This window comes from Arachis hypogaea, chromosome 17, assembly GCF_003086295.3.
Source record: "Arachis hypogaea cultivar Tifrunner chromosome 17, arahy.Tifrunner.gnm2.J5K5, whole genome shotgun sequence".
In the NCBI taxonomy this organism is placed as follows: domain Eukaryota; kingdom Viridiplantae; phylum Streptophyta; class Magnoliopsida; order Fabales; family Fabaceae; genus Arachis; species Arachis hypogaea.
In genome coordinates this window covers 27,952,805-27,966,095 of record NC_092052.1, presented here as the reverse complement: position 1 = coordinate 27,966,095, position 13,291 = coordinate 27,952,805, and the positions used below count along the sequence as shown (strand labels likewise).

Below are 13,291 nucleotides of genomic sequence, written 5' to 3'. Positions count from 1 at the left end.
CCTTCAGTGGGAACTTTCTTGTCCCTCCAGCCTTTATGTACTTTCTTCTTAGTATCTTTGTTCTCAGTGCTTGTTGATAGCTGCCCAACACCAAACTTAGAATTGATGTTTGGGGGCTTAGTAAAGCTTTGCACTGAAAGAGGTTGGAACACTAAGTGTTGCATAGCTATCTCTCTTTTCTCAGAGGGAGAGTTAGGGTGAGACCTGTTGAACAAGATGTGATCCTTCCCTAGTTGTAAAATCAGTTCTCCCTTAGCTACATCAATGATAGCATTGGCAGTGGCTAGGAAAGGTCTTCCAAAGATGATGGATTCATCCTCAACTTCCCCAGTATCTAAGATTATGAAGTTTGCAAGGATGTAAAGGTCTTCAACCTTTACCAATACATCCTCTACTAAGCCATATGCTTTCTTCATTGACTTTTCTGCTATCTCTAGTGAGATGTTTGCAGCTTGTACCTCAAAGATTTCCAGCTTCTCCATCATAGAGAGGGGCATGAGGTTAATACTTGAACCTAGGTCACATAGAGCCTTATCGAAGGTGATAGTGCCTATGGTACAAGGAATTAGGAAGCGTCCGGGGTCCAGAAGCTTTTGAGGTAGCTTCTACAGTACCAAAGCATTGAGTTCTTTGGTGAACACTGGAGGTTCTTCCTCCAAAGGTTTTGTGCCAAACAGTTTGGCATTTAGCTTCATAAGAGCTCCTAGGTACCGAGAAACTTGCTCTTCCCTAGCGTCCTCATCCTCATAAGAGGATGAGTGTTCATCAGAACTCATGCACTGCAAGAGTGCATTCAAGGGAACCTCTATGGTCTCTACATGAGTCTTGGTTTCCTTGAGTTCTTGGGTAGGGACATCCTCAGTGGGCGTTGAACGCCCAGTAAGGTCCTTTTTACTAGCGTTCAATGCCAGTAACATTACTGGTTTGGACGTTGAACGCCCAAGAGGGTCTTCCTTCCTGGTGTTCAACGCCAGTGATGGTATAGGTTTGGGCGTTGAATGCCCAGGAGGGACCTCCTTCTTGGCGTTGTAGGGTTGGGCGTTGAACGCCCGGTGAGGTGTACCTCACTGGCATTCAACACCAAGAGTGGCACTTGGTTGGGCGTTGAACGCCCAGTGGGGGGTATCTCACTGGCGTTCAACACCAAGGTGGCATGTCTTAGGGCGTTGAACTCCCAGTAAGGGCTTCCTTACTAGCGTTCAACTCTTCCCTTTTCTCCCCAGTTTTGGCCTCTACCTCTATGGTGATGGCCTTGCACTCTTCCCTTAGGTTAACTTCAGTGTTACTAGGAAGAGTGTCAGGAGGAGTCTCAGGAATTCTCTTGCTTAGTTGACCAACTTGTACCTCCAAATTTCTTATAGAGGACCTTGTTTCAGTAATGAAACTATGAGTGGTCTTAGAGAGGTTGGAGACTATAGTGACTAAGTCAGAAAGGCTCTGCTTAGAGATCTCCATATTCCCTTAGGAAGATGGGAATGGTGGCCTGTTGTTGAACCTGTTCTGGTTCCTTCCACCTTGATTAGTGTTGAAGCCTTGCTGAAGCTTCTGTTGATCCTTCCATGAAAGGTTAGGATGATTCCTCCATGAGAAGTTGTAGGTGTGTCCATAGGATTCTCCCATGTTATTCACCTCTTCCATCATGGGTTGCTCAGGATCATAAGCTTCTCCTTCAGAGGAAGCTTCTTAAACACTGCCAGTTGCAGCTTGCATTCCAGTCAAATGCTGAGAGATCATATTGACCTGTTGGGTCAAGATCTTGTTCTGAGCCAAAATAGCATTCAGAGTATCAACTTCAAGAACTCCTTTCTTCTGAGAAATTCTACTGTGTACATGGTTTCTCTTAGAAGTGTACATGAACTGGTTATTTGCAACCATGTCAGTGAGTTCTCTTGCCTCTTCAGGAATTTTCTTCTAGTGAAATGATCCACCAGCAGAGTTATCCAGTAACATCTTGGATATTTCAAAAAGACCATCATAAAATATGTCTAATGTGGTCCAGTCTGAGATCATGTTGGGAGGGCATAGAGAGATTCACCCTCTTTTTGTCTGAAGGTTTGAACTTCCACCCTAAGTCTGCTCAACTTTTGAGGTGGAAAGAACTTGGTCAAGAATGCATTGACCACCTTCTCCCATGTGTCAAGACTCTCTTTAGGTTGAGAATCTAACCACACTCTAACTCTGTCTCTTACAGCAAAAGAAAATAGCACGATTTTATAGACCTCAGGACTTACTCCATTGGTCTTGACTGTGTTACATATCTACAAGAAGTCAGATATGAATTTATTTGGATCTTCCTTTGGAAGTCCATGGTACTGGCAATTCTGTTGAACTAAAGTAACCAGTTGAGGTTTCAGCTCAAAGCTGTTAGCACTAATGGCAGGAATTGATATGATGCGCCTATAAAAGTCAAAATTGGGTGCAATATAGGCTCCAAGAATCTTTCTTGGTTCTCCTCCACCATTAGCATTGTCTGCCATGTTCTCAACTTTTTGTTCGAAAATCTTTGTGAGATTTCCTCCGGAGTGTTGTGCTCTAAGGCGCCTCTTTAGAGTTCTCTCAGGCTCAGGATCAGGATTAAAGAGAGGTTCTTTATCTCTGTTCTTGCTCATAAACAAGAAGAAGAGAATAGAAAAGAGAAAGTTTGGAAGCTTCTATGTCAAAGCACAGAGAACTCCCAGTGAGATAGGAAGAAGAGTAGAAGAGAAGAATAGAAGAGAAGAGAGATGAAGAATTCGAATAAAGAAGAGAGGATTCAAAAATTAGAAATAGAAAGAGAAACTAGAATTAAAATATTTTTATTTTTATTTATTAATTAATAGAAAATTAAAAGCTAATTAATTAAAAAGATTTGAAAATTAGATAGTGGTTTTCGAAAAAGAAAAGAGAGAAAGAGAGAAGATATTTTCGAAAATTAGAAGGGGGAAGAATTAGTTAGGAGGTTTTGAAAAAGAAGAAAGAGAAATCAAGTAACTAATTAAGAAAGATTTGAAAACAAGATAAGATAGAAGATTAGAAAAGATTTGAATTTAAAATTAGAAGTTAGAAAAGATAAGGTAGAAATTGAAAAGATTTGATAAAGATTTTGAAAAAGAGATAAGATTTAAAATTTGATTTTGAATTTTGAAAAAGTCAACAAGATAAGATAAGTTAGGTAAAAAAGATAAGATAAGGAAGTTAAGAAAGATACGTTTTAAATTAAAAAGATTTGAAATTAAAATAAAAAAGATAGTTTTTAATTAAAAAGATTTGAAATTTAATTTTGAAAGGAAGTTAAGATAAGAAAGAATCAAATTAAAAAGAAAGATTTTAAAAGATTTTAAAAAGATATGATGTTTTTTTAAAAGATTTGATTTTGAAAAGATTTGAATTTGAAATTTAAAACTAAGATGAGATAAGATAATGATTTTGAAATTAAAATTTGAAAATTTTGTTAAAAATTTCAAAAATTAAGGTAAAAAGATAGAAAAGATATTTTTTTATTTTTAAATTTAATGAAGAAAGAGAAAAACAACAAAAAGACACCAAACTTAAAATGTTTAGATCTAAGGACACTACTATGCAAAAATTTCAAAGTAAAACACAAAGAGACACCCCTTACAAATTTTAAGATCAAAACAAGAAGAAAAACAAGAACACTTTGAAGATCAAGAAGAACACTAAGAACAAAACTCAAAGAATTCAAAGAAAACAAAGAACATGCAAAGGACACCAAAATTAAAACTTGACACTAGACTTAAACAAAACACATTATTTTCGAACATTTTTGGAAAAATAAAGATTTTTTAAAAAGTTTTGATTTTTTCGAAAAAAAAGAAGAAAAAGAAAATAAAAGACTCAAACAAAATTAAAAACAATACCTAATCTAAGCAAAAAAATAATCCGTTAGTTTGTTCAAACTCGAACAATCCTCGGCAACGGTGCCAAAAATATGGTGCACGAATTTTCACACTTCGTGCAATTGAACCAGCAAGTGCACTGGGCCGTCTAAGTAATACCTGAGCGAGTCAGGGTCGATCCCACAAGGATTGTTGGCTTGAACCAAACTGTGGTTATCTTGTAAATCTTAGTTAGGCGGATATAAAAGTTGTTGTTGTTGAATGCATAAAAGTAAAATAAAAATGGAATTACTATGTTTGATTATAACCAGTGATAAGAAGATGGTTAACGCTTCAGAGTTGCTTTGTTCTTCTGGATCAACTTGGTCTTATTGTCTACTCCAATTGTGAATGATTTCTTCTATGACAGGCTATATGTGATCAACGCTGGTTTGAGCAGCCGCCAATCTTCCTCCAGTGCTGAACCCCAGGTTTAGTGTGGATCCAGTCTGATTGAGGTGAAGCTCATGCAGTTCATTCCCCTTGATGATCCTACTCAAAACGCCACAGATAAGGTCGAATCTTCCGGATCAGAGAATGCTGCGCCTTGGGTTTTAGCCTTTACCACAAAGACTCTAATCTCCCCATACCTCGGCTGAATTGGTGTCTCGAAAAGTCCCCAACGAAGTCGTGGATTAGCCATCTAAGAGATGTATAATCAAGCTGGTAGTTCAATACTTTCCAGTTACGTAGTCACACGAATCCAATAAGAATACGGGTAGTTGTTAGGCATGCGGTCTTAGAATGAACAACGAAGATACATCTTAGAATAGAGAATCAAACACAAATTGGAAATAGAACAGTAGTACTTTTATTAATCCATAAAACTCAATAGAGCTCCTAGCTTCAACCTAGGAGGTTTAGTGACTCATACTGATAGAGAATACAATGTGAAATTCGAATGGGCAAGGAACCCAAAAGTTCTTAAACAAGGGTGATCTTCTTCTTTAAATACTAAACTAATGATTGGGAATTACAGAAAAAGGGTAAAACAGTCTTTTAGTGTGAAAATTCACTTCTGAGGCCCACTTAGTGAGTGTTTCGGCTGAGCAAAAGAGTAAGCCACGTGCTAGGAAGGATCTAGGGCATTGAACGCCTACTTGGGGGTCCTTCTAGGGCGTTGGACGCTAGTCACTTCTCCCTTGGGCGTTGGACACCAGAATAGCTAGGGCAGATGGCTGGCGTTGAACGCCAATTTTGGGCCTTCAATTCTGAAGCAAAGTATAGAATATTATATATTTCTAGAAAGCTCTGGATGTTAGCTTTCTATAGCCATTGAGAACACTCTATTTAGACTTCTATAACTCTAGAAAAGCTCTTCCGAGTGCAAGGAGGTCAAATCCTGACAGCATCTGCAGCACTTTCTCTGCCTCTAAGTCAGACTTTTGCTCCAGCTCCTCAATTTCAGCCAGAAAATACCTGAAATTGCATAAAAACACACAAAATCATAGTAGAATCCAAAAATATGAACTTTACACTAAGACCTATGAAAATATAATAAAACTTAAATAAAATATACTAAAAAAATGATATCAAAAAGTGTATAAAATATACACTCATCAAAGGCCGTTAGGTGTTCCTGGGATCTTTGGTTCCGTCATACTTCATGTTCGTGGGCTTGTCGAAGCCCTTGGGGAGTTTTGCTCTTAGAATCCTTTCCGTGAAAGGGGTAGCTCCCATTATTACGTGCTCGCTTCTTGTGCATTTGGCTTCCCGGTGTCGTCGATCATCATCCGTGTCACATCGGTGCCCCGGGTCACGGGAGACGCTGTGATCATGCCTCTTGCCATGTCGGCGTTCAAGCGACCTGTTGCACTTGGTCTCGTGGCAAGATCTTGATCTGGAGGTAGCGTGGCTTCCGTTCTCTGTGTGGTGCCTTTCCTTGGTTGTAACTCGACCTTTGAGTTCTTGCACTTGGAGGCAGAGGTCTTGGATTATTTGAGCCGCCTTTTCTCCTAGGTTGTCAGGAGCTCGTGGTTCGATGATGGTCTGACCGTTCTCCTTCGGCTGTGGAGGGGTTGGCTGGTGAACGACGCTTGCTATCCTCCCCTGGGTTGGGGGTGTAGGTTCCCGGTGCTCGGGGGTTGGGCTCCTTGTTTGTGAGTTATGGTGGTGGCTTGGGGATTGCTCCTTGTTTGTCATGCCGCCACGACGTTGTAGGTCCCTACAGATGGCGCTAATGTACTGGAGGCTTCCGGTACGGGGACCATCGAGTTGGAACGGTTGCCAGATCGTCTGACTGGAGCAATGGGGGGTGGTACCTGCAAAGACACTCTAACGCTCAAGTCAGAATGGACTTAAGAGGTGTAAGGTGTGTGGAATGAATTACGTATCTGAGGGGGCCTAGAGCTCTCCTTTATATAGTTTGTGGAAGTTATCTTATCTTATCTTATTTGGCTAAGATAAGGGAGGTATTTGAATTTGAATGTTGGTTAGGAGGTCTAGTGGGCCGGTTTTTAGACCTTCTAGAAGATGGAAGCGGGCCGAACCCGGATAGTCGGATTCGGAGTCTACGGATGCGGGATCCGGGAGTCGGATCCGTAACAACCAGCATTTAAATATGACACTTTAATAAATATAAATATGTAAAAGTTTTACTGAAACTTATTAAAATTATCACAAGTAAATATTAAAAATATTTTAGGTAAAACGTGACGTTAAATATTTATGAAGTAGAGAATAAAAAATTGTTTAAATTTTTTAATATATTCAACAACGAACAACAACAACAAAAAAGTCTTATCCTATTAGGTAGGGTCAGTTACATGGATCAAACGATATCATTGTGTTTTATTATGTATTTATGTCTCCAATGAGACTATTAACACACAAATCTTATTTTTCTCTATCATTCACCATATGTTCATCTTTCATCTCATCTACCCTCCTAACTGGATGCTCTGCTGATTTTTTTTAACATGTTCAAACCACTTGAGATGAAATTTTACCATCTTTTTTATAATATGCGCTACTATAACTTTCTCTCTATATCTTTACTATTTATTTTGTCTATACGTGTGTGGCTGTGTATCAATTTCAACATCTTCATCTTTGACACACTTAATTTATGTTCATGTTCATTTTTTGTCGTTCAATATTCTATTTCATATAATATAGCCGATCTAATAGTGATAAAATTTCTCTTTTAATATACCTAATCTATGAAAAATATATAATTTTTTTATAATTTTTAATAGTATATTTTCCTTGATAACAAATACCCTAATATGATAATTAAAAAATGAAACAAAGTACTGTTAACTAATAAGGTAATAATGTGACCTTTTTTTTTTGTATAGAAGGAAAAATAGTGATATACTTTAACATTAGCATTTTTAGTGTTTTTAAAAAATGTGAAAGGTACATAAATCGGAGGGTTCGATTTCTATACCTCAAATTTTTTAAATTTTTTACAGAAATCTCTCGGTCCATTTTTTGTACCTCTCACAAATCAGACGGTCCAATTTCTGTACCTCTCACAAATCAGATGGTTCGATTTCTACTTCTTTAATTAAATGATTTCACATTTGAAAATAACACCTCATTAATCCACATTTCAAAAGAACACCATTGCTACTCCAATATAAAAAAACAAAAAGTGTAATAATGTTACATATTCACGTATTATTTTATTTCTTTATATGAAAATGTGCGTTTGTGCGGTGTGCCTATTATTTCATGGGAACTTTTTGTTTTTAATATTGAAGTGACAATGGTGTTTTTTTTATGTGAATAGTTATGGTGTTATTTTCAAATATAGAACCGTTTAATTAGAGAAGTATAAATTAAATTGTCTGATTTGTAGAAGTACAAAAATTAGACCATCTAATTTGTATTAAAAAAATTAAAAAATTTGAGATACAAAAATTAGACCCTCCAATTTATGTACCTTCTGCAATTTTAAAAAATACCAAAAATTATAATATTAGAATATATCAATATTTTTATTTCTCTACCAACAAAAAAAAATTAAAAAGGGGCCAGTTCATGGTGTCCCAGCCTGCTCGTGGGACAACCCTCTCCTTTTCCTTCAATTATATGACATCTCATCTCACATAAATAAAGTGAAATATACCATGCAAAATTATTCACATTAAGTGCATGATTAAATTATGTTATAAACTAGTACTACAACAATGCACTACCAATATAAGAAGACAAAAAGACGACCTAGATTCTCCCAAGTCAAACAAGAAAAATTTTCCTATTGATACATTACAAGTCCATGATTTATATTTTATATACACATAAAATCGCTGGAAATAATTCACATCTTTGAACAAAATTAATTGCTGGAACCTACACCTTGAAACAAATCACATTGTCTTTTCAACTCTCTTCCTGAAAGAGTAGAAGCACTATAAACAAATTAAAGACAATGGGGAGCTACCGCGTGTGCGTGTGCTTCCAGCGGCGATTCAAGGTGGCGGAGGCCGAGCCGCCGTCCGACGTCAAGGAGCTCTTTCAGAAATACTCCGACGGCGGGGCCCACATGACGCCGGACAACTTCCGCCGCTTCTTGGCCGAGGTTCAAGGTGATGACGTGTCCCTCATTGAGCACCAGAACGTGGTGGAGCAAGTTCTCCATAAGCGCCACCATATAACCAAGTTCGCAAGGCACAACCTCACACTCGATGATTTCCATTACTTCCTCTTCTCCACTGAGTTCAACCCTCCCATCGGATCTAAGGTATCAAACTTGAGATCTATAAAATTGAGTTTCGGGAAATTTAAGTGAATTCTCGACGTTGATATATCTTTCTTTTTCCCTCTCTCTTACTCTTTTTTGTGTTTGATGTTTGTTTGACTCGTGACTAAGCACATTTTAGCAGTGTTTTGCTGATTTATTTTTTCTTCTTTTTTAGACTGGAGCAGTGTTTTGCTGACTATTTTGGTTGAAAATGAAAGCTTTGGATTGGATCTAGTTGCTACTTTTTTTTCTTTTTTGTCGTTTTTTTCTAGAATCAGGAAAACTCATACATGATCAGGTGTTCTAGCTCTCCTTTATTACCACTCAAAATTCAGTGAAAAATAAGAATGATGATTGAATTGAACTAGTTGTATGACAATTTGGCAAAACTCTGGCTAGCATTTTTCTCTTAATTAATTGTTATACTATATTATTATCATTATTCAAGATGAAGGAAGGAAATTGAAATGCAATTCTTCACGGCATTATTGTGCTTATGATACCTTGATTTAATTGGTAATTAGATGGGAAAGACATGTTAATTAACGCAATGATACAGAGAAAATCTTTATTTCATGAACAATGCAAGTTTCATTGCAGGAATGAAGAGTCTCATACTTTCATTAGCAATGTGGTTTATTATGTGAAGAATTCAACACTATAACAAGGTTTAACTTCTAGATTTTGCCATTGTTTAGGTTAATCAGGATATGTCGGCTCCATTGTCCCACTATTTTATATACACTGGCCACAACTCCTATCTCACTGGAAATCAACTAAGCAGCGATTGCAGTGATGTGCCCATTATAAAGGCCTTGAATCGGGGCGTTAGAGTGGTGGAACTTGATATATGGCCCAATTCCACAAAAGATGATGTGCTTGTTTTGCATGGAAGGTATTCAATTTTTTTGACAGAGCAAAGCATTGTTACTCTTGATGTATCCTTTGGCTATGCATCTATATCATGGGATGATGTGAGGATGAAAGTTTAATGCATAAATGAAATTTGCATTCTGATCTCTTTCCCTTTGAGAAATTCATTGGTGTGGCTATGGAAGCTCATGGTGAGCATTCTCCTTATTAAGAGTAAAAAGGTTAAATAGAAGGTCAAACAAGATATTGTCTTTGGAACTATTATATATATATATATAGTAGTCGATACTTGATTCCAAATTTGTGCATAATTTCATAGATATGGTTTCTAGAAGATTCCTAAGTACCTTAAACCTGTTTATATAGGACATTGACAACTCCTGTTGAGCTAATTAAATGTTTGAAATCAATTAAAGAACATGCTTTCGCTGCATCTCCATACCCAGTCATAATAACACTGGAAGACCATCTTACACCAGACCTTCAAGCTAAGGTTGCTCAGGTAATATTTAATGTCTTAAAGGAGTAAGTCACTGTGTTTGATCTAGCTTTTGAACTGAATCATAATGCTATTTTGATGTTAGATGCTTACTAAAACATTTGGAGATATGTTGTTTTGTCCAAATCATGAAACTCTGAAAGAGTTTCCTTCCCCCGAAGAATTGAAGGGTCGGATCTTGATCTCAACAAAGCCTCCAAAGGAGTACGCTGAAACTGTCAAGGAGAATAATTCCTTTAAATCAGAAAAATCAAAGGATTCTGATGACGATGAATGGGGGAAGGAGGTCTCAACAAAAAATCAAAATGAAAATGATGTGGTGAGCTTGGAATCGCACTTTTAAAGTGTTCTCCATTTTGTCAATACACCAATCTCCATTTCCTTGTGTCTTCTAAGACTTAATTCTATTTCCTTATAGGGTGATTCTGATCCAAATCAACACAGCGAAGATGATGCCGTCGATGATTTAGCTCCTGAGTTATGCTCATCTGAAGCTCCTAGTTATAAGCATCTCATCGCTATTCATGCTGGAAAACCGAAGGGTACTACTCTGAAGGACGCATTAAAAGTTGAAAATGATAAAGTTAGACGACTTAGCTTAAGTGAACAAGCTCTTGAAAAGGCTACTGAGTCACTTGGAACTGATCTTATTAGGTAAGAGTAATATAAGGTTTCTTTACAAATATCAGTAATATTCTACCATTATATCCAAATGATCTGCTACTTCTATTCCAATTTCCAGAAAATTCTTCAACAATATGTCTATAAGGATTTCGATTTTGTATAACAGATTCACCCAGAAGAACTTTTTGAGGGTGTACCCCAAGGGTACAAGGTTCAATTCCTCTAACTACAAGCCAATGATTGGCTGGATGCATGGTGCTCAAATGGTTGCATTCAACATGCAGGTTTTAATTTTCGTTCCATTTTCTGTCCTTTATTCTGGATCATGACATATAAAATGCGCTTTTGAGTCTTAGAATTTTTTATGTTTAATTTTTACTAGTTTGTTTGTTTTGTAAATTTTGACTTACAATGTTTTTTGATTCGTATTGATGGATTGATCAATCCTTTCCTTTCATATTGTCTCATTCTTCAAGCTATAAAACTCTATAAACTGTAAACATTAGACTGATCGTTAGTTCTGATGGCAGGGATATGGCAGAAATTTATGGTTGATGCATGGAATGTTTAGATCCAACGGAGGATGTGGTTATGTGAAAAAGCCAGAGTTTCTTATGAATGTAGGTCCAAATAATGAGGTATTCAATCCAAAAGATGATTTGCCAGTGAGAAAAACTCTAAAGGTAAGGATTCTATCAAACTGTGAGAAACACAAAAGTTAGCAATGTGCAGTTTTCATATTGTTTTTAATTTAATCTCATTGGATAGGTGAAAGTATATCTCGGAGATGGATGGCGTATGGACTTTAAACAAACTCATTTCGACACTTATTCTCCGCCAGATTTTTATGCCAGGGTGAGAATTTTTCTTTTCTTTCTTTTTATTTGTCCTCAACTTCAGGGTAAGCCTGCGATTTGAAAGATGCTATCTTGTGACTTGAAGTTCACATATTTTAGTTTTGGAAATAGGATCTCTGCTTGTGACGGGTAAAAGCTGCACGGATTTACCCTCGCCAAACTTTATATATATCTAGGACACTTGCGCATTAAGCTGCCCTATTATCCTTGGTTTACAGTATAACTCCTTATAAACCAATGTTGGTTGTCCTTTGTTATATTTTAGCAATATTGATTGTGTAACATGTTTGTGTTATTTGTGTAAGCTAGTATATATTAGCTAATCTCAAGATAGAAAATATTCTATGTAATATTGACAGAAAGTACATGAGTGTTAATGCAATGTTCTTAGGGTAATGATATAGTCTTCTAATAATCTTCCTACTCATCATTCTAATACCAAATTAAAAGAAAAAACAGATGTATTCATTCAATCATTTTTCTTCAAATAGTGGAATTTAATGTATTCTTTCTCTCTTTAGTAATTAGGAGCATGTTTAGAAGGATAGATTAAGAGGATAAATCATTTTTCACATTCTTTACTTGCAGGTTGGTATAGCTGGGGCGCCGGCAGATCAGATAATGAAGAAAACAAAGATCATAGAAGATAATTGGATACCTACTTGGGAAGAAGAATTCACATTCCCTTTAAGAGTTCCAGAACTTGCATTGCTGAGAGTTGAAGTGCATGAATATGACATGTCTGAAACGGATGATTTTGCAGGCCAAACTTGCTTACCAGTTGCTGAACTAAAGCAAGGGATCCGTGCAGTTCCACTCTATGACCGCAAAGGGGAGAAGTATAACTCAGTTAGGCTTCTCATGCGATTTGAGTTCATCTAAGATATTGTTTTGTACTTAGGAATTTTTTTTTTTTCATTTTAATGTAAAAATGAAAAATGCTACAATTGACTTGTTTGATAGTTTAATTATGTATGGGTTTGATTCACACATTTGATGAAAAGGAATTATTTTTCTTAGTTTTGTTTTTCCAAGAGGACAATTATGTCGATGTAATAAATCATGTGAGAGGCACATGATCGCTAACCGAAGGTCTATTTTGTTAACTGAGCTTGAGCATAAACCTTTTTTAGGTGCATTTCTCTTGCTATGGCCGACACTAGCAAAAAAGAGTTACGAAATAGAAATATAAAAAATGGAACGATAAATAAAAATAATAGACTCAGTATGTTAACATAAGATTTTTAGAATCCGAAGAAGGATATCAATGTAAAGTTGTGTCCCAATGTGAACTTTAGTCCCAATGTAATGATGAATTTTGATAGGATGTTGAGTTGTAATGTGATTGATTAGCCTCAATATGATGAAATTGACGACGAATTCTAGTGTTATTAATGTATATTATTCTAAATTCTTTTTTTGTTGATAAATTAATATTTTTGGATTATAATTTCTAAAAATGTAATTTTAAACATTAAATAATATTTCCCAAGTTAAAACAGCCTCCTAATTGACCCACAAGTGAGGGTTTGCTTCAAATTTGTTTTGCTATGAGATGTCAAATCCCTTTTTCACCTATGTACTCAATGTGAATGTTTATCTTACTTCAAGTAGCTAGCTTTACCCCTGCATTACAATGAATATTCCTAACGTTAAGTTTGAAGATAAAATTATTGCCCCTTTAGAGAGGGTTTCTATATTAGTTATCTATACACTTTCCATGGAATTGAATCAAATAATAAAGAACAATAACCCAAATTGAGTTTGAAGATAAAATCTTAATTGGTTTAAGTGACACTATTTTTATAAGTAAAATTCTAACCGTTATAAATAAAAACACTAGTGTTAAAATTAAAAGAATTTTAATAAGTCA

The 13,291-nt window shown here is 36.2% G+C and overlaps 1 protein-coding gene across 1 annotated transcript; it reads left to right on the top strand.

Annotated features, from left to right (window-relative positions):
• Positions 1-8,022: 8,022 nt before the first annotated feature.
• Positions 8,023-12,437, top strand: LOC112765580 (phosphoinositide phospholipase C 4). The gene is made up of 9 exons (XM_025811475.3): positions 8,023-8,565; positions 9,264-9,460; positions 9,805-9,940; positions 10,023-10,256; positions 10,356-10,591; positions 10,728-10,845; positions 11,092-11,244; positions 11,330-11,416; positions 12,007-12,437. The coding sequence occupies exons 1-9, from the start codon at positions 8,254-8,256 to the stop codon at positions 12,298-12,300; spliced, it is 1,767 nt and encodes a 588-aa protein (XP_025667260.1). The 5' UTR covers positions 8,023-8,253; the 3' UTR covers positions 12,301-12,437.
• The last annotated feature ends 854 nt before the right edge of the window (positions 12,438-13,291 follow it).